Source organism: Borostomias antarcticus, assembly GCF_949987555.1.
Source record: "Borostomias antarcticus genome assembly, chromosome: 18".
NCBI classification, from domain to species: domain Eukaryota; kingdom Metazoa; phylum Chordata; class Actinopteri; order Stomiiformes; family Stomiidae; genus Borostomias; species Borostomias antarcticus.
This window is the reverse complement of record NC_140251.1, coordinates 14,318,368-14,344,448: the sequence shown is the minus strand read 5'-3', so window position 1 is coordinate 14,344,448 and position 26,081 is coordinate 14,318,368. Positions and strand designations below refer to the sequence as shown.

Below are 26,081 nucleotides of genomic sequence, written 5' to 3'. Positions count from 1 at the left end.
AATTCTCAAAAACTGCTTAAATCAGGATTAAATCAGGATTAAAAGAAAACTACCCATAATGCCGCAGGTTCTATACTTAGTACCTACATCAAAATCATTATATATATAGGCTATATCTTGGCCTATTCCATACTGCGCTGTCACTGTCCTATATAGGATCTAACTCCCGTTTATCCCTCTTACGCAGCTGAAAACATCAACTAGCCTTACTAACTGCAGTAAAAAATGTAAAAGTAAAAATTAAAGGACCATTGATTCTGTGAAATGTGCTATATAGGCTAAATCCAACATGTCAAATTATTATAAAAATAATCTACTACTATACAATGTTAAACACCTGCTGAATCCCAAGAAAAAAGTTATATCAATGTTTCGGATTTACACGTGGCATCTTGGGTAGTTTTCTTTTAATCCTGATTTAAGCAGTTTGAGACTTTAGAAGGCTTTTATTTTGAAATGGCACATCAGAATCTCGGAAACTCCACGAGTCAGACCGTGAGGGGGTCTACTACCACTGTGTAGCATAGAACCCGTGACATTTTGGGTAGTTTTAAAAGGTAGAACCTTTTTTTTTTTTAAGGTGTACCGGATAATTCCAAACGGGTTCTGAGAAACGGGTTCTAACTTCAGCCTCGTTAATTTAAAGAGATAAAGAATGATTTTTTTTGTGAGATTTTGGATCCTAGTTGTTTCACCATTTAGTTTCCTGGGGTGATATGAAATCGCCCTTATTAAGTCTAGATAATCATGTTCTATTCTATCCCCCGGCCTTATTCTGTATTTAGAAAAAACTTGGTCATTACTAGCTGTTAGCCTATAGCCTATTGCAAAATGAGTGCGTAGACAATCATTTATTTTCCACATTGCTCATGCTCAATGCGGAGCAGAGAGACCCCACACCACACAGCACAGAGCTCTTTCAAAATGGAAGCGAGGCGGCTAAGTTTCTGTTTCCTTTTCGAATGCTATTCCAATGCCTAATTAGGGCAGCGGCACGAACAACTTGTTATTTTTCAGATAGTAGTTCAGTTGGCTGAGCATAACAAGACATCGAATTTAATGATCCATTTCGCTTAATTCGCATAGTTATATTTTTGTAGGCTACTTCCTGGTTGCTACTAAAGCTGTTGAGAAGAGAAGTGACTTTGAGCAGAAGATTGTGACATTCCAGCCACACGGAACATCTATATATATATTATAGATAACGTTAGATAGACATATAGATAGATACGGTATTAATTTTTAATCGTCGAGATCAAAGAATTGGCATGTTTCAAGGCATGCTTCCTCTACAATCAAGGGGAAACCGCCCGATTGCATAAGTTTTCAACTATGGATATTGTGAGAGGTGACGTACCTACATCAGATTTCATAAGTTTTCAACTAGCGTTATTATAATTGTGAGAGGTGACATACCAGCATTACTTTTGATATGGTTTTTGATTAACGCTAATCTATTATATAGCCTACTATCTACAGTTGTTGGTTTTAGTAGCTATGAGGCTACTATACACAACACGCGAACAGTAAATGAAAGTTAAAACATGGCTTCGTCTGTTCAGCCAGTGACTAGGCTACGTTACAAGTACATGCATAGGTCCCTGACCACAGTAGGCTACTCGGTAAATCTTTTTGACCTTTTTTTCTCCTCTGTTTACCGTTGATTTTGTTACCTGTAGCCGCAGATGTGGAGGACTTTGACGACATCATTCTGCCTCCACTACAGACTTCATACATATATGAGGAGTCTAGGCAGTCTTTCAGATATACATCTGCTTTCTTGATAAAGAATGGCACACTGCAAGAACGGGTTAGTAGCCTATTCAAGAACTTTTTCAAGGTTGTTTCACCATTTTGATTTGTGCCCACTGTGTATGTCATTAGGCATGTAGCACAACTTCTCCCTGGGGTTCAATAAGCTCTTTGTTGACAGTATGAGACCTTCCGCACAAAGAGAAGAAATATGGGATACTCTGAAGAGGAACTGGAGGAGTCTTATGGCTTCTTGCTGTTTGAGGATAAGAACAAAGTATGGAGATGCATTAAACCACTATACAATGTTAAACACCTGCTGAATCCCAAGAAAAAAGTTATATCAATGTTTCTGATTTAATCTTGTGTTCTTCTGTTGAAAGGCTAATACATTGGCAGAAACGGGTGTAGTAACTGGACACAGCACATGCTCAACACTGGGAGATCCTTCTAAGGGTAAATAACATGTTTTAGTTATCTTAATGGTATTTAGAAGAACATCTTTCTGGCCAAACCATTTACTATTCCTATGGGTTGGCTTAGTACAGAGTGAGAATGACACGATAGTGCTCTGCACAGTAGTGAATATTATACATTTAAGATAAGAGACCATACCATTACTGACATGCTTTTTTCCCTAACTTTTTTCTTATGCGAAGCTCCACTTGGAAATTGCTAAAATACACGTGTATTTATGTAACATGTCCTTAGTGAGCTTTTAGTTATAACTGGTAGATATTTGGCTGTAGAACAGAAAGAGAGACGACCAGGAGCAGAGATTGTTTACTTACCAAGCGCTGAGTTCAGTGCATACTGTGTTCCATGTCCCTCTACCTGAATGTTCCTGAAAGTGAAACTGTTTAATTTATGGTTTCAGCTACCATAGACCAGTGGCCAAGCGAAAGTGCAAGGAAATGTGTCTGACAGAGGGGTTCATTGAAACCTAACTCTTTATTTAGGCCTAATGTTTGCTGGACTAAAAGGTTGTCATTTGCTGGTCCAAAGGGTTTATATTAGCTCAAATTGCACTGTTACAGCAGGATAGGATACCAGTCCTATATTGTTGTTCACTAGTTTGTCTTTGAACATGATCATTGTCAATCATTAGGGCATTAGGACACAACTTCAATGAAGCTAAGCTTCTGTTGTCAAGGCTAAGAGCAGTCTACCGCAGTTGGGAAACTAGTCTCTTGATGCCAGACGTTCAAGCATTTAGAGACTGACTCGTGAGTCTACAGGGAAAGTGGCTGGTGGCTGAGCACTCCTGACAAATGTCAATAAAAGTCTACAGGCACCAAGCCCATATTGAGATAACAGCAGAAGAAGCAAATGATGGTCAAAGTCCTTGTTAGATGCTTTGTATTGATAGTATTGATTTTGTATCACAGCGGAAGGGCATGTTAGAACTAGACCCAGTTAGATCACTGTTTGCTGTTTGTGGGAAGCATTTATGCTGCATCATTACATATGAAGCCTTTTGTGAGAAGACGTCATTCTCCCTATTACTCAGTGACTTGTCTTTGACACTTGAATGTGCATCAACACGTTTTTCCTGCCCGCCCTTCTCATGTCCTATTGTTTAAACTGTAGTTTTCAGTGACCTCAGCAGCAGCAAACTCAGATTAATTGTTATATTACAACATGCTATTCATTCATTATGAAAACGATGTTATTGTATATTGTAGTCAAATGGTTTTCACACCTTTGCAGAAAACCTGACCAAGGTGCCAAAAAAAACAGTATGATGTCCTATTTGAAGCTACTTCCTTGTTTCTTTTTCTTTTTCTTTTTTTTACAGCGAGTCACAAAAAGGCATACAGGGTGTGCTGGTTTTGGTTGCTGGTTTAGGGCAACATATATCTCCTACGTTTAGAAATATGGTGCAAGGCATTCATATGAGGATATAGATTGGATTGTGCCTGTTTTGGGTGTAGCTTGGTGGTGAAACTACAGTATTTTATATAACCTAGATAGTTGTTTGCAACATGGCCTCATGACCTTGACATTTGTGTTTTGAAAGGTTGAATGTAAAACTGGACTGAAATTATTTTTAACAATACCTGTGCCTTATATTATTGCTTTTCATTAATGTAATACAATAATGCTGTCCTGCAAAATGTAATTGACTCATTAATTGATGTCTCATATGATCACAAACCCACCCACCCAACCTATGTGATTTGGCCTGCTTATCAACAAGTTTTTTTTGTTTTGTTAATTCAGGTGTGTACATATCCAAGTACTCGGACTGCTTGGACCTGAACCGCTGGTACCAGGGGAAATCTGGCTATATCGCCATCATCAGGCTGACTAAGGTATTGAAATAGTGACCTGGATGCAGTGTGGTGGAATTTACTGGAGTGGAGCATTCAATTGACTCACTTTGTGGTGCTACAGGGCAGAATCAAAGCGGTGTCAGAGAACTACACTCAGAACTTCACCGCTCCATCCGTGGGGTATGACTGCCATGTGTCAGACCAGCTCTCTGCAGTGTCAGCTAACACCAGCTCTTTCATGGCCTTTGAGCGAACCCAGGTGAGAACTTGACAGCCCACTGGACACAATTACCCCACCCCATATTCTTCTTACCTTTTTAAATCTGCCTTATTTTTATATTCAACTTCCTGTGTAGTGTATATGTGAAAATATTTGTGTTGGCCTTCCAGTACTTCATGTATGAGCTGCTCGATGATGGAAAGGCAACAGCCCAGTCTCCGAGCCACGTCTGCCCATTTGCTATTGTATCATTCTCTTACGGGGATAGTACCAAAGCACCCACCACGGAACATCAGGAGAAAAGGTACATTTACAAAATTAGTGCAAAGTGCCCATGGACCCCTTGTGGTTTGTTCTGTCTATGTATATACTGTACTCCATTCATCCACCCATTCATCCATCTGCGTTTCTGATGGCATGGCCCCTTTAAGAGATTTGAGACGGATATAGTGCCTTGTTTAAAAGCCAACTAATACACCCCACCCACCACCACCTCCAGAATTATCACACAGCCACAGTAATACAAACACACGCAGGCACACACACACAAACATACACTTAGGACTAGGGGTGTCACGATTCTCAAATCCATGATTCGATTTGACTTAAATAAATAAATGGCACTGAAGTTTATGCCATTGTTAGGCTATCAAGTCTTGATTTGTAAAAACATATTGGACCTTCCAACAAAGGTCCCCACTCCAGGTCCATGGCAAACGTCAGCTTTTAGCAGTGGCAACCCCAAAGGGTGGCACCTGCCACCCTGATAAAATTTCTTGCCACCCCTCATGAAATATGTTTCGCTGGTATGTTTTTTTTTTTTTTACATATAAAAACACCACTACTTGCACTTCTGTGTCGGCAGACCCTGAGAAACCTCCCATCATGGTGTGCTTTGTGGGCACATACTGTAAAATGGGCATTTTGGACGCTGCTTCGGTAGCTCTGCCACCTTAAAGCTGCATGTCCACTAGCACAGTCGACGCGCAACGATCTCGAGCCCATTCAAAACCAATGGGGGCCCGAAATCGAAAAGTGGGTAATTCAAGTTCTAGTGGCGATGTACTCGCTTGTGATGTGCGAAGTCTAGACGCTTCAAATTAGCATAAAATGGGATGGATGTCTATTTCATGCAGATTCCCGGCGAATTTTGCATGGTGTGACCAGTTGGGAGAGGGTAAAAATGAAAGGGGAAAACAGACCCTGGCCAGCAATCTTCCTCTCAAGCAAATTGAAATAAGTAAAGTTGAGTAGAGTCAAACAGGTACATGGCTCGGGAAAACCACCATAAAATGAATGTAGTGTGGAAATATTTTCAATTGGAAACCAAAGGAAAAAAATATCGGATTGGACTCGGTATCAGACGATACTCAATATTAAAGCAGAAATCTTTGAATTTATTAATATTGTCAAAACGAATTGTTTCACTGAGTCATAGTGTCCTAATAGCATCCTACTTCAATGACTCATCCCTACCAGTCGCCTGTCTGTTATTCCGGCATTTCTGCCTGTGTTGTCAAAAGCCAGCAAGTGCCTTTGCTCCGCCCCCATGCCTTATATGGCTCTGGCCATTCGTTTTAGCCATTCGTTTGTAAACAAATCTCATACTGCCATCTAGCGGAATATATTGGTAAAATAAAACCACTGATTGCAGCCTTAAATGACTCTGGATCGGATCCGGGCCAAAAACAGGTGATTGGGACATTTCTACTATTGTCCTATTTTTAACTGGTTGAAAACACGTGAGGATAACCACTCCCCTATAATTTCATTTAGCTAGCAGACTAGTGTGCTGACATTATAAATCATGTTAGCTAGCTAGTTTTCTTTCATAAGGACGCTGTGCTTTTATCTTAACTTGGCAAAAATGTATTATTGGATAGGTTCTACTTTTATAATATGTTGTATATTGAGTACCACTGTAGTCTGCCCCATATCATGCTTGCTTAGTAGACCTACATCTACAGTATCATGACTGCCCTAATAATTTTGGGCAGGCACAACCCTCGTGCCTTAGACCAGCATAACCTGTGGTATATTGGCGATATGATCACAAAAAGGGAAATCCACACTCATAAGTTTTAACTGCTTTTAATTTGCATATTATTCAGCAGACAACGAACATGTTTCAGCCCTCCGGCCTTCGTCAGTGTGGATTTCCCTTTTTGTGATCATACATGTTTTAGAATCCTCACTCATTAAGAATTCAAGACTCCCGGGATGAGCATGCTTATTAACCTCTGCACTATACATATGGCCGCGTTGTCTAAGGGAATGATCAGTCGCAAAACAGTCATTTCCTCTCCTGTATTCCGCCCAGGGCCAAACCTATACATATATACAGTTGCACCGTCTTGCTTGTGGCACAGAAATTATAATGAACAAAAGGCCTACATTAACCCACGACACTGACTCTCTTAAAGGAGTAGTAGAGGGAAAATGCATGTTTAGGCCTGTTTTAAGGTTACTTATTATCATATACAATGGTTCAGATCAAAAAGTTGACAAAACTAGCACTTTTGAGAAAGTCTGATAATTGCTCTACCACCGTTTAGGTCATACAATGGATGTGGGTGGGCACCGACAAGAAGCTCACTGAGGGGGTAATTGGTGTCCGTTGGTGTTCTGACATCAAATTCGCCGCAAAGTATGAATCCTGTAGGGTTTTATTGATCATTTCATGAAATCCATTGACTTGTATTGAAGCGACCGTTGTAGATGTGTAGATCAATCCGCAGAGGGGATTCAGGAAGCGGAACTACTTCAAGGCATTGCGCGAGATCGGAATCAGTTCAAGCGGAAGTTTACGCACATATGTGCTGCGACTAAATAGTTCTATGCTAAATATTTTAAAAAGCCTTTCCAGATTAACTAGAATCTTACTTTATGGCGAATTATATGTCAGAACGCCAACTAACACCTCGGTGAGTTTATTGTCTTTGAAATTGAGAGTTTAACAATGTTTTTTTAATTATTTTTCACGGTGCTCACACACATCCATTGTATGACCAAAACGGTGGTAGAGCAATTATCAGACTTTCTCAAAAGTGCTAGTTTTGTCAACGTTTTGATCTGAACCATTGTATATGATCATAAGTAACCTTAAAACAGGGCTAAACATGCATTTTCCCTTTACTACTCCTTTAACTCTGGTCCACGCATTGTGAGCAAGTTCCAACTCCAACTGACAGACGGCCAACTCCTGTATTGTCACACATCCTAGCCCACGCATAGCTGTCCCTCTCCAGCTGGCAGACAGCAGCGCCAGCCCTGGCATGCGCTGTCACTCTGCTTGAGTTTATGTTTTTCTTAAAGTTTCTAAAAGGGTTAGGCTTCACCGGCCATTTATCCATTCGCTGTATCATCCAAACTCACGCTCTCTTCCGCACAAGCAACAAGTGAGTCTCAAGCATTCAAACACGCCACCCAAAGGTCGTGAGGCTACTCACTTCATTACCGAGGGTCGTCTCAATGGGTCTCAAGGGTCGCAAAATAAACATATATCTTAGGCTATTCTATTAGTCTTCCTGAGGCCTCCCATCGTACCCCTCACTGTCTAGGGGTGTTCTCAAATTGGAAAATGGGCTGCATGTAACAGCATTGACCTTTTCTATTCCTACATCAAGCTAGAATGCAGACTATCTGTAGCTAGCTACTATAGCTGGTAGCATTGTAATCCCTTGTTGTCATGGATCTTGGGTTGACCGTATCCTGCCACGCAGAGCTAACCTACTTTTTACCGGACAGCACCCATCGAGAACCGCTGATCCAAACTTCACAGGCAACACTTGTTGTGGAATTTTCTGTGACAAAGGTATTGTTCAGGAGAGATTCAATGCCAACGTTCTAAGTTTACCAAAATGTATTACATATAATACATACAAGCAATACAGTAACCCAACTTGAGAAGGGGCCCTTAAAACTCAGTTGCTTCATGCACACAGCAGTCTGCAAACTGAGAAATGGTGGTCCTGATCTGCAGTTACAGTAAGCTTTATACAGTCAAAATGAGTGTGTGAGTTACCTTTCGCTCGCCCCCACCCCAGGTGCATTCCTGTTTTGTTGACAGAGAGAGTGGGTATGGCGTGGAATTGCGAGTGAAGACAGTCAAGGGTGCTTAGTTCTACAGACATAAGATGGTAGATGCACAATGCTCTTTTCTATGCAGGCAAAAAGAAAATCAGTTCCAACTGGCCAAAACAACACAGTCTGTTAAAGGAGTTCAACTAAGGTCTTGGTTATACAGAATATCCATTACACACTGCATGTTCTTGATTGCTGAGAAACACATCGGCGGAATGTCAACTTCATATGTTGGCCGGTTGTCGAGATAATCGTGGACACTCACCGTAGACATCCACTCCTCCTAATCTGTCATTATAGAGTAGATGGCATGGTTGTGACCAGTCGAATATCACAGTGAATAAGAATGCTTGTCTACAATTATTCCATTTAGGAATTAATCATTGCCATTCAACATTCAATTGAAGAGTTGAAGATTGACGCAAGTGCAAAATGTATTTTTAAAATATATTTAATGAAATGCATTTTTGTCTGTTTTTCAGCAAGGAGGAAAAAGCAGGTGAGCATTCAGAATAGTAATTTGGTGTGGTAAATTAACCATGAATGTAACTATTATTAAATTCTGCAGATATGGTTTGCTAATGTTTTGGTGCAATTTTAATCTTTTCAGTATTTCACTACTGCCCCTGGAAGGGTCAGCTGCAAATTAGCTCCCAGGTCTATCATGTAGGTCTGAAGTCCAGCACTGGTGCCTTGATCCCAGCAAAACTGTAAGTTCAATGTGTAATCCAGTCAAGATTAACTGTATATTAGGGGTGGCAATTGGTAGTGATCTCACGATTTGATTTAGATTCTTCGGGTCATGACTTGTGACGGGTCTCACTGTTTCGATTCAATTATGATAGAATTTCCAATTAGAAATGGTGCTCAGAGAGCACAGACCTCCGCCCCTGAATGTTTGTTGTGGCTTTGTGTGCGTAAAAATTGAATGGGTTATAAATTGACCCATGTTACACCCCTCCACTGAGTTTTATGAAAAGCGGTCTTGAACTTTTTGCATTATCCTAGTCCAAAAAATGCGCCGGCCGTGTTATGGCCGCTCGTGGACCCGCCCTGTGATTCGAATCTGCTCCAAAATGTAATGAGTTTCCCATGCTACACTCCACTGAGTTTCATGAAAATTAGTAAGGTAGTTTTTGTGTAATCCTGCTAACAAACAAACCAAGAAACGGTTCATGGACCCGCCCCATGATTCGGATCCGCTTCAAAATGTAGTGGGTTCTAAGTTGGCCCATGCTACATCACTCCTCCCAAGTTTCATGAAAATCAGTCTGGTAGTTTTTGTGTAATCCTGGTCCAAAAAATGAATGGTGGTGATTGGCCGGCTATGTTTGGGCAGCTTGTAGACCCTGCCTGCAGTAACCCATTAAATACAGGGGGTTCCATAATAGTAGGGGAAACAATACACCCCAGGCACAAAATTATTGTGAACAGGATACAAATTGAAAATACATTTGTGCAAAAAAATATTTAAATGGCAAAAAATAATTATTTGTGAATCAATCAAAGTCCAGCTGAAACTGACATTTGAGATCATCTAACTTCCGTAGTTTGACGTATTTCCGACTCAAACAGGCTATACGGGCGGGACATAACATTTAGAGGAATTTGACTGGAACGTTGTTAAGTTGGCGGGTTATAACAACTTTAGACAGATTCAATAGAGAGATAGCGTTGATTGATGGGTGGATGTCGTGAGATTATTGGTTGACCTTGCTCTTGCATTGCTGACGTAAGCACTCAGGAGATTTTGTTTTACAGGAAGAAACATATCATAGGATTTGATATAAGACTACAACGAAATGGAAATTTTGAAAAAATATTTGCCATATACTGTTAAATAGGTACAAACTATGACCAAGGATGTGATCCAAAATCAAAAAAAGTACATTTTTTATTTCATTTATAAAATCGATACAACAATCCAATGCAATATTTTCTGCGGTACAGTATCGATACAGTAAAAACAAGGACACAAGGAACAAGGAAAATATACAGTACAAGACGGAATAGATATAGAAAATTAAGGATAGTATTCAGTCATATATACATTATTAATGGTTTAAATTGATTTAAAATGTTCTCTGTCTTCAGGATCACCTCCAGGGAGCGGGGGATGGAGTTGTATTTTCAGCTGCATTTTAAAATGTTCAGTAAATTATGTAGAGTATTGCAATGTATCGCAATATGTATTATATCATATCGCAATTTATCGTGATACAGGTACTGTACATATTGTATCGGGACCCATGTATTGTGATACGTATTGTGAGGTCCTTGCCAATACCCAGCCCTAGTTCATATGTAGTTGCAATCTGCCTGACAACTCACTTTTTATCTTTTTAGGTTTTCAACTTGCTCTGTGTTTTTAATGATAATTCTTTCATATTGTCTAATTTCAGGCCAACAGTTATCAAAGTTGACAGAGCCATTACCATGGTGGATCTGAAGCAGTTACTACCAAAGGCTGTTTTTGAAACTTGTTTCACCGGTGAAGGTGTGTTCATGTTCTGATTGTTTAAATTGACACTATGATAACAAAAGGAAGCCAACTCAACAGGCTCTGTCTGTACTGCTCTTCACTCAGAGGCAGAGTTAGATTTTGTTGTGGTGTCTTTCAGTCTCTCTGGATGGTGTGTGCTGCAGTCTGTATGAGCTGGTTCCCTCTGAGAATGAGGACTCCCTCTCTCTGCTCGTCAAGGAGCTCAGAGAGAAAGACCTGGTGAGAAATAAAATAAAGTTAGAAAAATTCATTTCTAATGTTATGTATAATGTTTATGGGATCAAAATGGATGAAATACTGTAAAAGACAGCAAATCGCACCAAGCTCTTATTTCACTGAATGGTATTCTTGTAACCTACAGGCTCTCGCAGTACAACTGAATGATTGTGGTTTTCTTATACTGCTACATTCTTCACAATTCCTCACATATGAAGGTAAGTGTAACATACTAGGGGAACATGGTAATATGCATTTCTTCCATACTACTCAATACAAATGTGTTCATAATGTACTTCGTCATACATGTGTATGTATAAGTTTTAATTTTGGAAGAAAAACGATTCCTTTTTTTTCCAGATGCTGGGTCCAATAGGCCTGAGGTAGTGCAAGGAATGTTTGTGTTTCCACACTCTAGGGCTATACAGAGAGGTAATACAACATTTGTGTATGTTGAATTGATTGTGATTCATATGAATTTGTGATTTCCTGTTTATATTTGTTGTAGCATGTTGTCTTCAGAGATGCATTGTGAAATAATTTGGTTAACCTTGTGGCTTGTCTTGTTTTACCACAGATACAAAGGTTTCTTGGAAAAAGTCCTGCTTTTCACCAGATGTCATTCAGGTCCTGCCAGCCTTGAGCTATGCAGAAACAGAGTTAGAGAAGTGTGTACCTGACAACAGTGGGGAGTTGTGTGGACTAATGGAGCAGCATATTCAGAGCTACGCTGCTCTTATAAACCCAGGACTGGCAGTCAGTCCATCCAGGGAGGCCAGCATCTTTCCAGATCAGTATGATGTGCCTGACGCCGCCAAATATCTTTACTCATCCCCAGCATGGACAGAAGGGGCATGGCGACGTCTTCGGTCATACCTGGATGAGCTGATCCCTTATCAACTGTCGGTTTCCAGGGCCACAGAGCTCCTGGCAGATGGACAAGAGGAGCGAGGAGACGAGCAAGATGATGATGTGTACTACTGTCTATCTTCTCCAGAGGGAGGCCCCAGAACTCCTGCTAGTTGGGGCCCAGAGGAGCAGACAGGAGGGGAGTTCTCTGGCCATGCTGACACACCTCAGGACAGTAACGAAACAGATACAGGGGAGCAGACAGGAGGGGAGTTCTCTGGCCATGCTGACACACCTAAGGACAGTAACGATACAGATACAGGGGAGCAGACAGGAGGGGAGTTCTCTGGCCATGCTGACACACCTAAGGACAGTAACGATACAGATGCAGGAGCAAAGGATAAAGGGACCAATATGCATCCAATGGAGGTGTCAGAGCAGGTACCTGCAGATCTCTCCCAGCCTGCATTAGCAGAGGACTTACAGACACCTGCCACTGCTGTGTGTACCACAGCAGGCGGTCTTACAGAGATCACCATGGGGTCAACTTTACCAATGTTAGATGACCTCCCTACAGAGATAGTGGCCGAGGACTTAGAGAAACCTGCCACTTCAGCATGTACCACGGCAGACCCTCTTTCAGAGACGACAGAGGTGTCAACTTTACCAACGTTAGATGACCTCCCTACAGAGTTAGTGGTTAGCATTACCTCTGCACAAACAACGGATGTGACATGTGGAATGATAAATGCTGAGTCAGCCACCAAGGACTACAGTCTCCAATCCCCTAGTCTTCCACAAGCCAAAATACAAGTGGAGGGTGACAATTCTACTAATGGAGAATTTGATAAGGCCAACCAGCCTTCTGAACTCCCAAAGGTCACCCCTCCATCGAAAGAGGACTGGAGGAGGCGGCCAAGAAAACGTCGAGGTCATAAGAAGTCTAAAGTTTTAAGGTCTGTAGCTCCCCAAGTCAATGACAAAGAAGCTGAACTCCCAAATGTCACCCCTCTATCGAAAGAGGACTGGAGGAGGCGGCCAAGACAACGTCGTCATGGGGAGGTTTCAAGGCTAGCTCTAGCTCTTCAAGGCAACGACAAAGACGCTAAAAGGTTTTTAAGGTCGTCAACACTTAAAGTCAAAGACAAAGAACCAGACAAGGAGGATAATATGGTTGAACCTCTGGTCCACCCGTTGAAAAGGAAAACAGACCAGTGGAACCTAAAGGCAATCTTCACCAAATGTGGGAGAATCTTTGTCCCGCATGGTTCAGGAGATAAAGATATACAGTCTTTGGACGATGGCAGGAGAATAGATCATGAACAGTGTGATTGCAAAATGATGGTTGAAGCTTCTTTACAAGTTCCTCAACCCATGGAAACAGAGAAAGGACCAAGCTTTGCCGTGGAGATGGAACAGAAGAGAGCAATTATAGAGATTCTGGGTGGAGAAAGCAATTCCCAAAGCTCAGAAATAAGTGAGGTTAATTCTGAAAAGAATGTTTTGAAAAAGAAAGATGACAATAATGATTTACTTATTAAGAGGTCAGACACTAACGACAATTCACCAGATGTCAATATGGCACAGGTGGACGGCATGGCCGCATGTGCCACAGAACCAGCTACCTCTCCTTCCAAAGATGAAGGAACGAAGAAGCGTGGATTTGTTCTACTATCCTTTAGCAAGTTTCTTTCAAAAGCGGGGAAAAGGAAACTCTCTCCTCCAGTTGTGGAAGATCAGAGTTTGGTCAAGAAGAACAAGGTGGACACGAACACGGACAAGTCAGAATGTGTCAATATGAGTGAGGCTGACAGCCTCGAAACAACTGTTTGTACTGTTTCAAAGTCACAGCCATTGGACCCAGACCTGGCACGGGCCTTAGGCTTGGCACCCAAGGGGTTGAAAGATGAGAAAATGAAAAGTCCAAAAAACACTCAGTTGAGAAAAGACCCTCCAGGAGAAGTGGATCCAGACACACCTCAAGCCACATCTGACAAAATGTCCCAGCGTTTGACTTGCCCTCTCCCACCTTACACAGGAATGGGCAGATTGAGACCCCTCCAAAAGCGGGGCGTGTCTGCTGAGGCTATCAAAAAGAAATGTAAGCAACCTCATGTCAACTTACATATATATCAAATGTGTAATATTGCAGTCATGGATGAATGACTTTAAATTCTAGTTCACTTTGATTCATTTTCCCTCTCTTCCTCTTTCCCTAACTGCAAAGCAATGTGCATCTGTCAGTCTTGAATCGTGTTAATAACCTCTTGCATGGCTTCCTTTGCTTAGCGCTGTGCTGCTTTGCTCAAGTAGTAGTAGCATCCTCACAGATCACAGTCACGTTTCACTGCTGAATAGCCTCCTTTCTTAAACCTGTAGAACAATTTGTCTTGAAACACAATCCCTACAGCCTTTTAATCGCAAATGCTGCATTTGCATTGGTGACTACTTAAAAACAGTGTTCAATTCAAAAGTAATTTTCATCTACATGTGCAACTATTGTTTTCATGCAATTTCTCTGTCTCTTTCTCTTCTGTTTTGTCTCTACAGGGTGGTTGCATTTTCACACTCCAGATTTTGCTAGTGAAAGACTAGCAAACACTAAATCCCTGCAACTTGCTCATAGCAGTCATTCAGTCAGTAAGGGCGACAGCCTGCAGGAAAGGGCGAGTGGTGCAGACCCACCTACAGATGCCCTCACATTACTTGCTGATTTGGCTCTCAGTGGCAGTAATGAAGAAGTATTACCAGAGCCAGACCCAGCACTTGGTCCAAGTTTGGAGAAGGGTGACTGTTTAAACAGTGCGGGCTCTCTTGAGCCACCGTCAGCTCTTCATGATTTGAGGAGATGTTCTACTGCTAAATCTAGCATCCCCCCCAAGCCCGCATCACCTAAGGTTCTTGAGTGGAGCCAAGAGATCGTTGTCTTAATCTCTTCAGAACATTCTTACTCACTGCCCCCATCATCTCTACCATTGGGTTTGTCAGGTGCACTCCTCCACGTCTCCCCTTTATCCAGTTCTGAGGGACTCCAGCAGCATCGCAAGAATATCTATGGTGATGGAACTACAGCACTACGTGCCTTCCTATGCCAGGGGGACAAGAGCAGAGAAGAACAACTAGAAAAGGCTCCAGATTATCTCAGCAAAGGCATGTCACGCAGCAGAAAGTTCCGGCGCTCACGCAGTTTTGTTGAAAAAGATGGCTCAATTCAAGTGACAAGGTGTTGGAAGGAAAACTATGACTTTCATCTAGACAGCAAGTTTACTAACGACCCCAAGGAAAAAACTGTAACTAGAGCACTGCATGGGTATGTACCTTACAGCAACGCATGCTTTGATATATAAGTAAGACATGTTTGGTGTATAGAAATGCTGGTGGTGAAATGCAGTCAAGTGCAATGGTAGCCTATAGTTACAACACATTTCAGAGATGCAGTTATGACCAATTGGTTGACTAATTTTCTCTACCTGTTTTCCATGTTTATTGTAGTACCTGGAATTTCAACTTCAAGGACACAGATGAGCAGGTCCAACTTATCATCCACATGTGGATTGGTCTGTTCTACAGCAGGTCAACTGCCAGGTTCTTTCACATAGACCCAAGTCATGCCTCCACAATGTCTGATTGTGAAGTTTTGGACCTTAGTAAAGGGGGTCAAAAAGGGGTACCTCTCTTAAACCTAGGATCTGAGGTATTGGACCTTTCAGCTAAAAGTACAGATGTGGTGGATCTCACTGTGGACAGAAAGGACAGCAGGGAGAGTCCACCTGTGCCTCACAAGGACGATGACGTGGTAAAAAATGTCCCAGTAAGCAAACAATTTCACAGAAACACCTCACATCCATATCACGCTATATGTTGCATTTCAGGTTTTCTTTCCAATGCATCTCTTTAATTCATATACATGTTTTGTGAATAATTTATCCTGTTCTCCTCTTTCTCCCTCCAGAGTTCCAAAGATGTGGTGGCTGACATGTCGGACAAAAATCAACTGGATGATGAAGAGAGAAGCAAGAGTTCCTTACAAAATGATGTCAGCCCGGGAGACACTGACTTGAGGTCTCTGGAAAGAAGTAATGGATCATACATTATCTTGTGTGACACAACAGCAAATACGTGCGTTCCTCAAGAGGACACCACAGAGGCTCAGAGCATTGGGGAGGCTATAAAGGCCAAAGACCCACCTGACCCTGAAGAAGGGGAGAGGAGTTGTACTGGAGAACAAAATGTATCTGAAGTTGAGATGGTGCAACCATCTGAAGGTGAAAATCCATCCAAAACCAAGCCATGCACTGAGGTGGAGGAGACCAGTGAAGGTAGCCATGTGGAGCATACAGTGGCGCATGATGAAAATGAACCCAGAGATGATGATCACATTGAGGAGACACAAAAACAAGATCATAAAGAGGATAACTTTGCAGAAGCTGATCCACCTGCAATGGATGTGGATACTGATTCTACAAATGAGAAAATGGCTAATGAAGATGATCATCTGAGTGCCGAGGCAAAACCAGCTGTACATGTTGGGAAGGAATCGATTGATAATGCAGACATAGGGGATGAGGAAGACATGTCCATTGATGAAGCTTATCAACCATCGCATGAAGGAAATGTCTCTAAAGATGAGGTTCAAATTGAAATGCGGCATGAAATTGAGGAGGCTACACCAATGATGGGCAGTGATCCAAGAGACAAAGTCCCACCTGAGCTGTGTAAGGAAAATACTTTCAGAGAAGAGAAACCTATTGCAGTGGGTGATGGGAATGTTTCCATGGCTCAGATACCACCCGAGGAGTACCATGAGAAGGAGCACTGTCATGAGTCACTGTTTGCTGGGCAAAGGGGAAATGATTCACGGGATAAGTCGCTACAGGTTCTTGGTGATAATGGACATGCATCCGTAGGTGAAGAACACAGTGATGTGCAGGATGGAGATGTTTCCATAAATGATGCACTGCCAGTGGAGCATGATGAGGATGTGTGTCTGGGTGAGACCCTATCAGAGATGCTTGATGAGACTACACGTAGACATGAGGTACTACCCGAGAATGAGACGGGTCCTGTGTGTGACGTCAATGACCTTTCTGTAGGTGAAGCAACCATGGACAGTAATTATGGAGATCGAGAATCCAAACTGGTACAGGATGAGAGCAAATTCGATACTGACACAGCTCAAAGTCAGACATACCAGCCCGTGCCTCAATGCTTTCAAGATGAGACACCAGATGCAGTGGAAGATCAGATGGAGAAAACACAGATTGGAGTTGAGGATTTCATTGAGGATAATACACACAAGGTTGGAGTAGATTCCAATAAGGATATTACACACACTATGGTTTCACATCCAGAGTATGAGAAATCAGAAGCAGTGAAAGATCAGAAAGATATATTGCCGATTGGAGTAGATTCCGATATGGATGTCACACACACACAGATTAAAGTAGATTCCAATACAGATGCTTCAAAATCTGAGGTTGGATTGGATTCCAGTATGGATATCACACACTCTGAGATTTCATATCCACTAGATGATACATCAGACCTTGTGAAAGGTCATATTAAAATCCCACTGATTGAAGAAGGGATTTTTAGGGAGGATATCAAAGGCGCACAGATTTCACCATCATATGAGACAGATGAAATAGTCCGACATCGGATAGAAATACCCCTAGTAGAAGAAGGAATTTCAAGTGAGTCTACTCCACTCATCAATGTGCTCCACACCAGTTCAGCTCAAAAAGAGATGAGAGATGAGGCTAATTCAACTGCTGCTGACATGTTGAAAATATGTTACCCCAACCAACAGGTAACTGCAATGAAAAGTGTGTCTGACAAGAGATGCCCAACCCCAACTCTGGATGAGATAGCATATGATTACATCCCTTGTCCTGATAGTGTCAGTGTCTCGGCTGCTTATGGTAGTAGAGTCAGGGAAGTCCTCGACACACAGAAAGATTACGCTAGAAACTCAACACCTACACAAGACGAATTGCCATTTGATCACGAACCTGTGGAGGACAGTCGCACTGCGCAGACTGTTCTGTTGCCAAGTTCTGAATGTGCCAACAACCACAAGCCATGTTCTGACCTTATTTTAGAGAAGGAACAGGTTCATGGACTCGATACTAGAAAGATTCCTAGCCCTGTGGAGAACGAGCTGCATCAATCCAGAGACGACGATGACAAACCCAATAATGTGGAAGCCATTGAGAGGCACTTCTTAATGGAACAAACCGCTGACCCTAGTTTAAAATCTGTCTCCACCAACCCATCTCCCAGCCTTCACTCAATATCTTCAGAGAAAGAAGAATTCTATGTTCATACATCTGCTGAACCTAGACTGCATACTAGCTTGAGTACACAGCCATTGGCTAGGCTTCATGACTCCTCTCTCCTTAACAAATGGACTTCAGAGGGACTACTTTCCATGCCATCAAACCATCTTGAACAGCTCAAAACGCACAGAAGAACATTTACTGAATACCATTCGACCAGAGCCAGTAACTCTACTGAAGTCTGTTTGAAGGGAGATGCCAGCATTTCCACAGAAAGAACCTGCAAGTCGGCAGAGCCCATGCAACCAGAGCCGATACAACCAAAAGCGACATTTGTCAGTGATAAAGTAACTTCACCGGACCTTGTAACTCACAATTCTAAGGAACCTCGCCCATACAGCCAGCGCCCTGTGATGGCTGTGAAACCCTCAAAAAATGAGGAGAGTAAAGGAGACCTCTGCGAAGAAGGACAAATTAAATACCCTCTGACTCCAGATGTTTTAAAAACTTTACACTTCACCATTCCTGTCCACGCAAACACCACTGTACCCATTACTAGCACATCATTGGTCACTGAGATGATGACAAGACCGAGTGAGAGCTCCACTGGAGTCTCTGAGGAAATAAATGAAAACGAGGAAACCGAGAGAGATCAAGATGATATTGTATCTAATCAAGAGGATGAATGGCTGCCCAAAGAACAGCTCATCGTTAGGACAATCCACTTTAGTAAGACAAAAGACCTGGACTCTTTTGATCAGTATGAGGAGGAATGGGACACACAAGAAAATGAGGTTTTGGATTCCAGCAAGCCAAGCACATCCTCCTACTCTGTCACCTTAAACTCAATAAAAACAGGAAAAAGTGGAAGAAGTGTATCCCAAACACAAACAGACTGGTACAATTATTGTCATTCTGAAGAGAGTGGGAGGACAGTCGAAAGTTGGATTGATGAGAACGAGGAAGACTTCTCAGGTTCGATGCCCTCCATAGTTACAGTTTTGGATCACAAAGGAAACAGGGTGACATATGAAAATCCCATTGGGAATCCCTCACCAAACATGCACACCAGGACAATTCATAACTCAAACACTATGGGCTCAAACCGTTCTTTGGAGGAGTTCTCTAATAAGTTGAATCAATCTGACCTCACCCAATCCTCTATGGACCAAGAATGTCTCATCTTCTCAGAAAAAATGAACCACACGCTAAAAGCTAAAAGGAGGGGTAGCAGCCACGACAAGACTAGCAGTTATAGCAAATTGAGGCACAACAGGTCAAATGAAGAGACTCCTTCTGGTGGTAGCCCTGTGACCGTGAGCTTCTCTAATCTGAAGGAACTGGATGGCTCAGAGGAGCACTGGGAGGCACTACCGTCACTTATTGGGAAAACAATCAAAGTGGTCATGCCTGAAAGGAGTGGTATGGCTGACAAAACAGGTAGAGAGACGCACTTGCATCTTCAGAAATTATCTTGTGCAAAGGGTAATGAAGTAGCACATGCTAAGGTTTCAGACATGGCTGACGAATGTGCTAGGTCATACAGTTCCATGATGGATGACGTTTGTGCGGGCAAACACCTCCTGTCCAAACCAGAGAAGCTAAAAACTGACAGTGATTCACCCAAGTCCAGACCAAGTAACAACACCGACTTATGTGGTCAGATGAAGAGGGAAATGGATGACAATATGCATGATAAGCTGAATTCTGTTGTGAGACAGTCCTGTAAAATCAAGTTCAGGTTCTTCATGTTGGTGACATCAGCTGATACCTTCTTCAACGAGACCAAGGTAAGAGGAATGGAAACAGAGAGAGACCCTGAAGGATATGTAAATAATTTTTAAAATGTCATGGTATCACTGCTATTTTTACATTTTATTTGAGGTTATTTCCTGTAATCTAGTATTATGGTATGTTTTGCTCTGATTGAGAAGAATATTTCTCCAACAATTTCAGGCCCATGAAGTCATTATTTGAAAGTAATTTTCAAGTGCATTTTTAGATCCTTGGCTTTTGAGCACAATTACAGTTAGGTCCATAAATACACTGCTCAAAGAAATTAAGGGAACACCAGTCATCAATCATCATCACAGATCTTCATGAACGAAATAACCGAGTTGAAAATCTTTATTGATTACATTGTGCAATTTGCCGAGAACAAAATGACGGTCAATGGAAACCAAAATCATTAACCCACTGAGGGCTGGATGTGATTAAGTGTGAGTAAGTGTTCCCTTAATTTTTTTGAGCAATATATTTGGACATTGACACAATTTTCATCATTTTGGCTCTGTACCCCACCAACATTCAATATGTCCAACGGTGTAGGAATTATTACTTTTTTTTGTATATGTGGTACCCCCATTTTTAAGGGACCAAAAGTAATTGGACACTAACATAATCATAAATCAAATGGTCGTTTTTAATATTTGGTTGCAAATCCTTTGCAGTCAATGACAGCCTGAAGTCTGGAACTCATAGACATCACCAGATACCAGGTTTCGTCCCTGGTGATGCTCTGCCAGGCCTCTACTGCAACTGTCTTCAGTTCCTGCTTGTTCTTTGGGAGGTTTCCCTTTAGTTTTTGTCTTGGAAAACTTGTTTGCTCCGGGTCACTATCTTCGGGTCATTGTCCATCTGCATTCAGCGCCGTCCAATGAGTTGTTGGCTGAATACGAGCAGATAATGTTGCCCGTAACACTTCAGAATTCAACCTGCTACATTTGTCATTATTCACATCATCTATAAATACAAGGGAACCAGTTCCATTGGCAGCCATACATGCCCATGCCATAACACTACCACCATGCTTCAGTGATAAGGTGGTGTGCTTTGGATCATGAGCAGTTCCTTCCCTTCTTCATACTCTTCTCTTCCCATCATTCTGGTACGTTGATCTTTGTCTCATCTGTCCATAGGATGTTGTTCCAGAAATGTACAGGCTTTTTAGATGTGTTATGGCAAACTCAAATCTGGTCGTCTTGTTTTTGAGGCTCACCAATGGTTTCCATCTTGTGGTGAACCCTCTGTATTCACTCTGGTGAAGTCTTTTCTTGATTGTTGACTTTGACACAGAAACGCCTTCCTCCTGGGGAGTGATCTTGATCTGGCCAACTATTGTGAAGGGGTCTTTCTTCACCTGGGAAATAGTCCTTTAGTCATCCATCACAGTTGTTTTCCGTGGTCTTCCAGGTTTTTTAGTGTTGCTGAGCTCACCAGTGTGTTCTTTCTTTTTAAGAATGTACCAAACAGTAGATTTAGCTACACCTAATGTTTTTTCATCACTCACGGGTATGTTTTGATTTTTCAGCCTAATGATGTCTTGCTTCACTGATAGTGACAGCTCTTTGGATTTCATTTTGAGAGTGGACAGCAACAGATTATAAATGCAAGAACCACACTTGAAATGAACTCTGGACCTTTTATCCTCTTCTTGTAAATGAAATAACGAGGGAATAACACACTTGGCCATGGAACAACTGAGCAGCCAATTGTCCAACTACTTTTGGCTCCTTAAAAAGTGGGGGGGGGCACATAAAATTGTAAGTAATTCCTACACTGTTTACCTGTTTTGGATGTAAATACCCTCACATTAAAGCTGAAAGTCTGCACTTAAGGCACGGTTGGATTTTAAATGAAACATTGTGGTGGTGTACAGAGCCAAAATGATGACAACTTTGCCAATGTCCAATTATTTATGGACCTAACTGTCTTGTCATTATGCAATCTTTTAGATCATTAATGATTTGAAATAATATGGCACACCTAATGTAAGCTTGTGCTCTGTCACTTTACAGGAGCTATTGGAAGCAGAGGGTCACTGTGAGGTAGGACCAGCTCAGTTCTTCCTTGATGAGGATGGTTCTTCATCACCTTTACTCATCATCCTAAGAAATGAAGACATTGCTGAGCATATTTGTGAGGTAAGGCAGTACGTTTATATAATAAAGTCCAGTTGCAAAACCATTGTAGGTTGGAATAGAATAGAAGGTGTATTTGCCATGTGTAATAAGTACGGGTACAGGTACATTGGGATTCTTGTAATTGCTTGTCCTCACAGTATCTTATCAGTGCTAATCAGTTCCTCATTCCAGTCCTACTGTAGTTACTCAGCTAGACAGACAAAGTCCGTACATCCCTGATAGAGTTAATGCATAGAGCCAAGCATAATAGGAATCACAGGCAGAGGTGTAACGGTATGAAAATGTCATATCACGATTATAGTGAGCAAAATGATCACGGTTATCAGTATTATCGCAGTATTATAAAATGTGCTGAAAATTTTCAAAAACCTCTGATACACAAATCATTTCTCTGAGTTTTATATTGAAAACCACAAATAAACGTAGCAGCACTATGCACTTTTTGTTTGAATAAAAACTAAAATAATGTGTCTTAGAGACTGTTGCTAACTTTGGTTGATGTTTGACAGCATTTGCAAGTGAGTTTTTCAAGGCACGGAAATCAAACACGGTTTTAGTGATAATTTTATCACGATAAATGTAATGGAAATTCACTGCGTTTGATCATTATACCGGTTATCGTTACATTCCTAATCACAGGCTTTTTCTACCCCCAGGTTCCTCACTTGCTGGAGCTGAAGAAATCGGCAAGTGTATTGTTTGCTGGTATTGACCAGCCAGATGACATTGTGAACCTTACCCATCAAGAACTCTTTAGCAAAGGCGGTTTTGTAGTGTTTGAAGGAGCAGCGCTGGAGGTCCTCAGCCTTTGTAAGGACTCAAGACTTGAGTATTATTATTTTAACCTTCAAACATTTTTAGTCATGGTGCAATTCATTAAAATTTCTCCTACCATATTTGTGATTTTCGGTCTGTTGTCTCAGGCAACATGAAAAGAATGTCACGTTTTTTGGAGGAGATGAGTAAGAAGGGGAAATGGAAATGGATGTTACACTACAGAGACAGTCGCCTGCTAAAAGAGCAAGCACGGTAGGCTTACCCTTGAAAATGACCATACTTCTGTTACTCCATCCCTAAGCTTACACAAAGATGAGGGGTAGAGCTAACTTTAAAGAGCTAACTTCCAAAGTGATTACTCTACCTGCAGGTTGAGTGCTGAGGCACAGGAAAGGAAGCAATTCCTGGATTCTTGCCAAGAAGCTGGAATGGTGGAGGTCTTGCCTTACCATGAATGTGATGTCATTTCAAAAGAGCGACCCAACTACCTCCACTGCCTGGTCCGCTTGCAGGTCCAGAATATATCAGCCCGTTTCCCTGTATTCATAACTGGTGAGAAACCAACTTTTCTTTTCTATAGTTTTGCAAGCTTGATGGAAACAATTTTCAAACATCCAATCCCCTACCCATACTTCCCCTTTGTCTTTACAGAATTGATTTACAATAGTTGCGGTTTTTAAATAATTTTCTAATTGTTTTTTTTGCAGACACCACAGCAGACAGTGCATTTGGGAAAAATGGGATCATGACAATGAATATCAACTCTTTCCTGCTGATCTCGCAGAATGACTCGTGCACAATTTCATGAATAGCTGAAAACATGTTTGGAAATTATTATAAGGTTTTGCTAATCACAGCTCCTGATTAGAGTCACTGACAATGGACTCCAGTCCAGACCCATTTTGAGAATTGAATCAATGTTTATTTATCGGTTCAAAATACAGTATGTCCCATTTTAGACATTTAGGCAACATTTCATGCAATTTTATGTAGATTTTTATTTTATTTAATATGAAGAAAATGTGTATAGAATTTTGTATTAATAAGAGATCCTGATTAGAATCATTAACATTGGAATCCAGTCCAGACCGGTTTTGAGAATTGTGGCCATCGGTTCACAATACAGCACTGTATGTCCCATTTTGGCAACATTTCATGCAATTTTATGTAGATATTTATTTTGTTTGATTTTATATATAAAGAAGATATGTATAGATGAATGTTTGTATACAACATGTTCACTGTATATTTTGATATGTGCTTTCAGTGTTCACTGATTTATGGTGTTTTCCTTGAGGGCCCAATTGAACTAAAATAAACTACTTTTTCTGTAAGTGAATGCATGAAATCAAAATAATTTCACATTTAAAATGTACACTCAGCCTCTGCATTATGAAACATAATTAGGTTACACAAGTCATTGTCCCCCACCCAATGAAATGCTAGGGGGACAATTAAAATGGCCTCTCTCCATGCATGTCAGTTATACGATGTACCGGATCCCACCACTAGGCGTGCTAACCACAGTTCATTTTTCCCATTGCCAATACATATTGCTTTGTATACAAAAAACTATACCTTATGTCTCGGTACAACTGTAGTCCATTCTACTCAACCTAGCTGCTTGATTTCAGTGTCAGTGACATTAGGGTACCGCTAATATTTTACAAATGTCCAAAATATAGTGCTGATGTTATAACATATAGATATATTTGCCCGACAAAAAATTTTAGCGTAGTTTTGTAGTGTGACTGTCACGTTCACAGAGCATTGTGGAATTTTTCTTTGTGCGCTCCTATCAAAGTTTCCATCAATGTACAGTATTATCAGCAGAATAAACCTGCAAATGACTCCTAAATATTAAATGTTAAACTTCCTTCCACTGCTTCATTGACACAAAGGAGCAATACATGATTGGTGGGGCACATGTTTACGTACTGCACTTGTTGATTATAGATTAACTACTGCACTTGGTGATTAAGGCTTAAGTATGTCCAGAATATATTTCAGACATGCTTGTTAAGTACATGCCCAACAGACCACTCAGATCCTCAGGTACTGAACTTTTAACAGTTCCAAAAGCCAGGACCAAGAAACACGGAGAGGCAGCTTTTAGTTTCTATGCCCCCAACCTCTGGAACACCCTACCGGAGTGCCTAAGAAGGGCCGAAACAACGGAGGTCTTCAAGCGAGACCTCAAGACGTACCTTTTCGACCTAGCCTACAATCACTAGCTAGGACCTTGAGACACAGAAAGGCAGCCTCAAACCTACCTGTGAATCCTCTGTATACATTGGTATTTATCCTGCTATGCAATGTATGTATATCAAGTAGTGTACAGAAGCTGGTTATCCTGAAACAGGCTTGTTCTGTTCTGACAGCTGTGTTGCTTCAATGACTTAGTGTGCTACTAACCGTTTTCTCCCTCCCCTAGTGCCTCTCTCTCTCCCTCCTATCCTCTAACCAGGTCCAGTGTCAGCTGTGGATATCGTAGTATTTAGTACACACAGACACACATCAGTCCACATCCGGCTTGGACCTGATGCTCTTAGGCTTTCTTGCTCTGAAAATTTAATTTAATGTAATTTATTGTTCTTTAAATGTTCTTAGCCATTAGACAAATATATTCCAGGAGCTTGCCCCAGGTTGCCTGTTTCAATATCTGTGTGGTCTGTATGGCTCTATGTGCTACTAACCCTGTTCTGCCTTCCCTCTCCCTAGTGCCTCTCTCTCTCCCTCCTATCTTCTAACCAGGTCCAGTGGATGCCCCACTGTCACCAGCAGACCTCCCGGAGTCAGATAGATACCCCCGTGTCTGCTGTGGATGTCGTAGCATGTCCGTAGAATGTTCTCTCTCCTATGATGCTTTTAGCCTCTCTTACTCTGAAATGTAATATGTAATGTATTGCTTTATAAATGTTCTTAGCCGGTAGACAAACATACTCCTGGAGCTTGCTCGATCGCCTTGTTGAGAGGGGTCAGGGAAGAATTTTTACAGCTCACTTATCTGGCCCCCAAGTGATTACTGTTTTTTTGCTTCCCTCTGGAATATGTAGGGGTGGGACGTATGCCCACCTCCCTTGTTCTCTGTAAAGCGCATTGTGTTGCCTCTGGGTATGAAATGCGCTATACAAATAAAGCTTTGATTGATTGATGTCCAACATGTTACAATAGTTAAAAAATAATTTCACTTGGGTATCGGTT

The 26,081-nt window shown here is 41.5% G+C and overlaps 1 protein-coding gene across 10 annotated transcripts; it reads left to right on the top strand.

Moving 5' to 3' along the window:
• The first annotated feature begins 1,043 nt into the window (after positions 1-1,043).
• Positions 1,044-24,173, top strand: tasor2 (transcription activation suppressor family member 2). 10 transcript variants are annotated; one of them, XM_084453174.1, is made up of 22 exons: positions 1,044-1,348; positions 1,680-1,810; positions 1,934-2,029; positions 2,136-2,208; positions 3,976-4,067; positions 4,150-4,287; positions 4,419-4,552; positions 8,814-8,830; positions 8,942-9,041; positions 10,734-10,828; positions 10,953-11,053; positions 11,196-11,268; positions 11,411-11,482; positions 11,628-14,000; positions 14,450-15,209; positions 15,392-15,710; positions 15,852-19,967; positions 21,975-22,100; positions 22,757-22,910; positions 23,024-23,129; positions 23,248-23,429; positions 23,585-24,173. In XM_084453174.1, exons 1-22 carry the CDS (start codon positions 1,333-1,335, stop codon positions 23,683-23,685), a joined length of 9,375 nt encoding a protein of 3,124 aa, XP_084309300.1. In that variant the 5' UTR covers positions 1,044-1,332; the 3' UTR covers positions 23,686-24,173. The 10 variants fall into 10 exon arrangements, 2 of the variants coding, with proteins under 2 accessions (XP_084309300.1, XP_084309301.1); XR_014630876.1 differs by lacking the exons at positions 22,757-22,910; positions 23,024-23,129; positions 23,248-23,429; positions 23,585-24,173 and adding an exon at positions 21,488-21,719 and having other exon boundaries at positions 21,975-22,102; XR_014630877.1 differs by lacking the exons at positions 22,757-22,910; positions 23,024-23,129; positions 23,248-23,429; positions 23,585-24,173 and adding an exon at positions 20,628-21,719 and having other exon boundaries at positions 21,975-22,102.
• Positions 24,174-26,081: the final 1,908 nt, after the last annotated feature.

Coding starts and splice junctions, on each gene's coding strand:
- tasor2 (XM_084453174.1), top strand. Junction 9,042..10,733: donor GCCTTGATCCCAGCAAAACT/GTAAGTTCAATG, acceptor GTCTAATTTCAG/GCCAACAGTTATCAAAGTTG. Junction 10,829..10,952: donor AACTTGTTTCACCGGTGAAG/GTGTGTTCATGT, acceptor GGTGTCTTTCAG/TCTCTCTGGATGGTGTGTGC.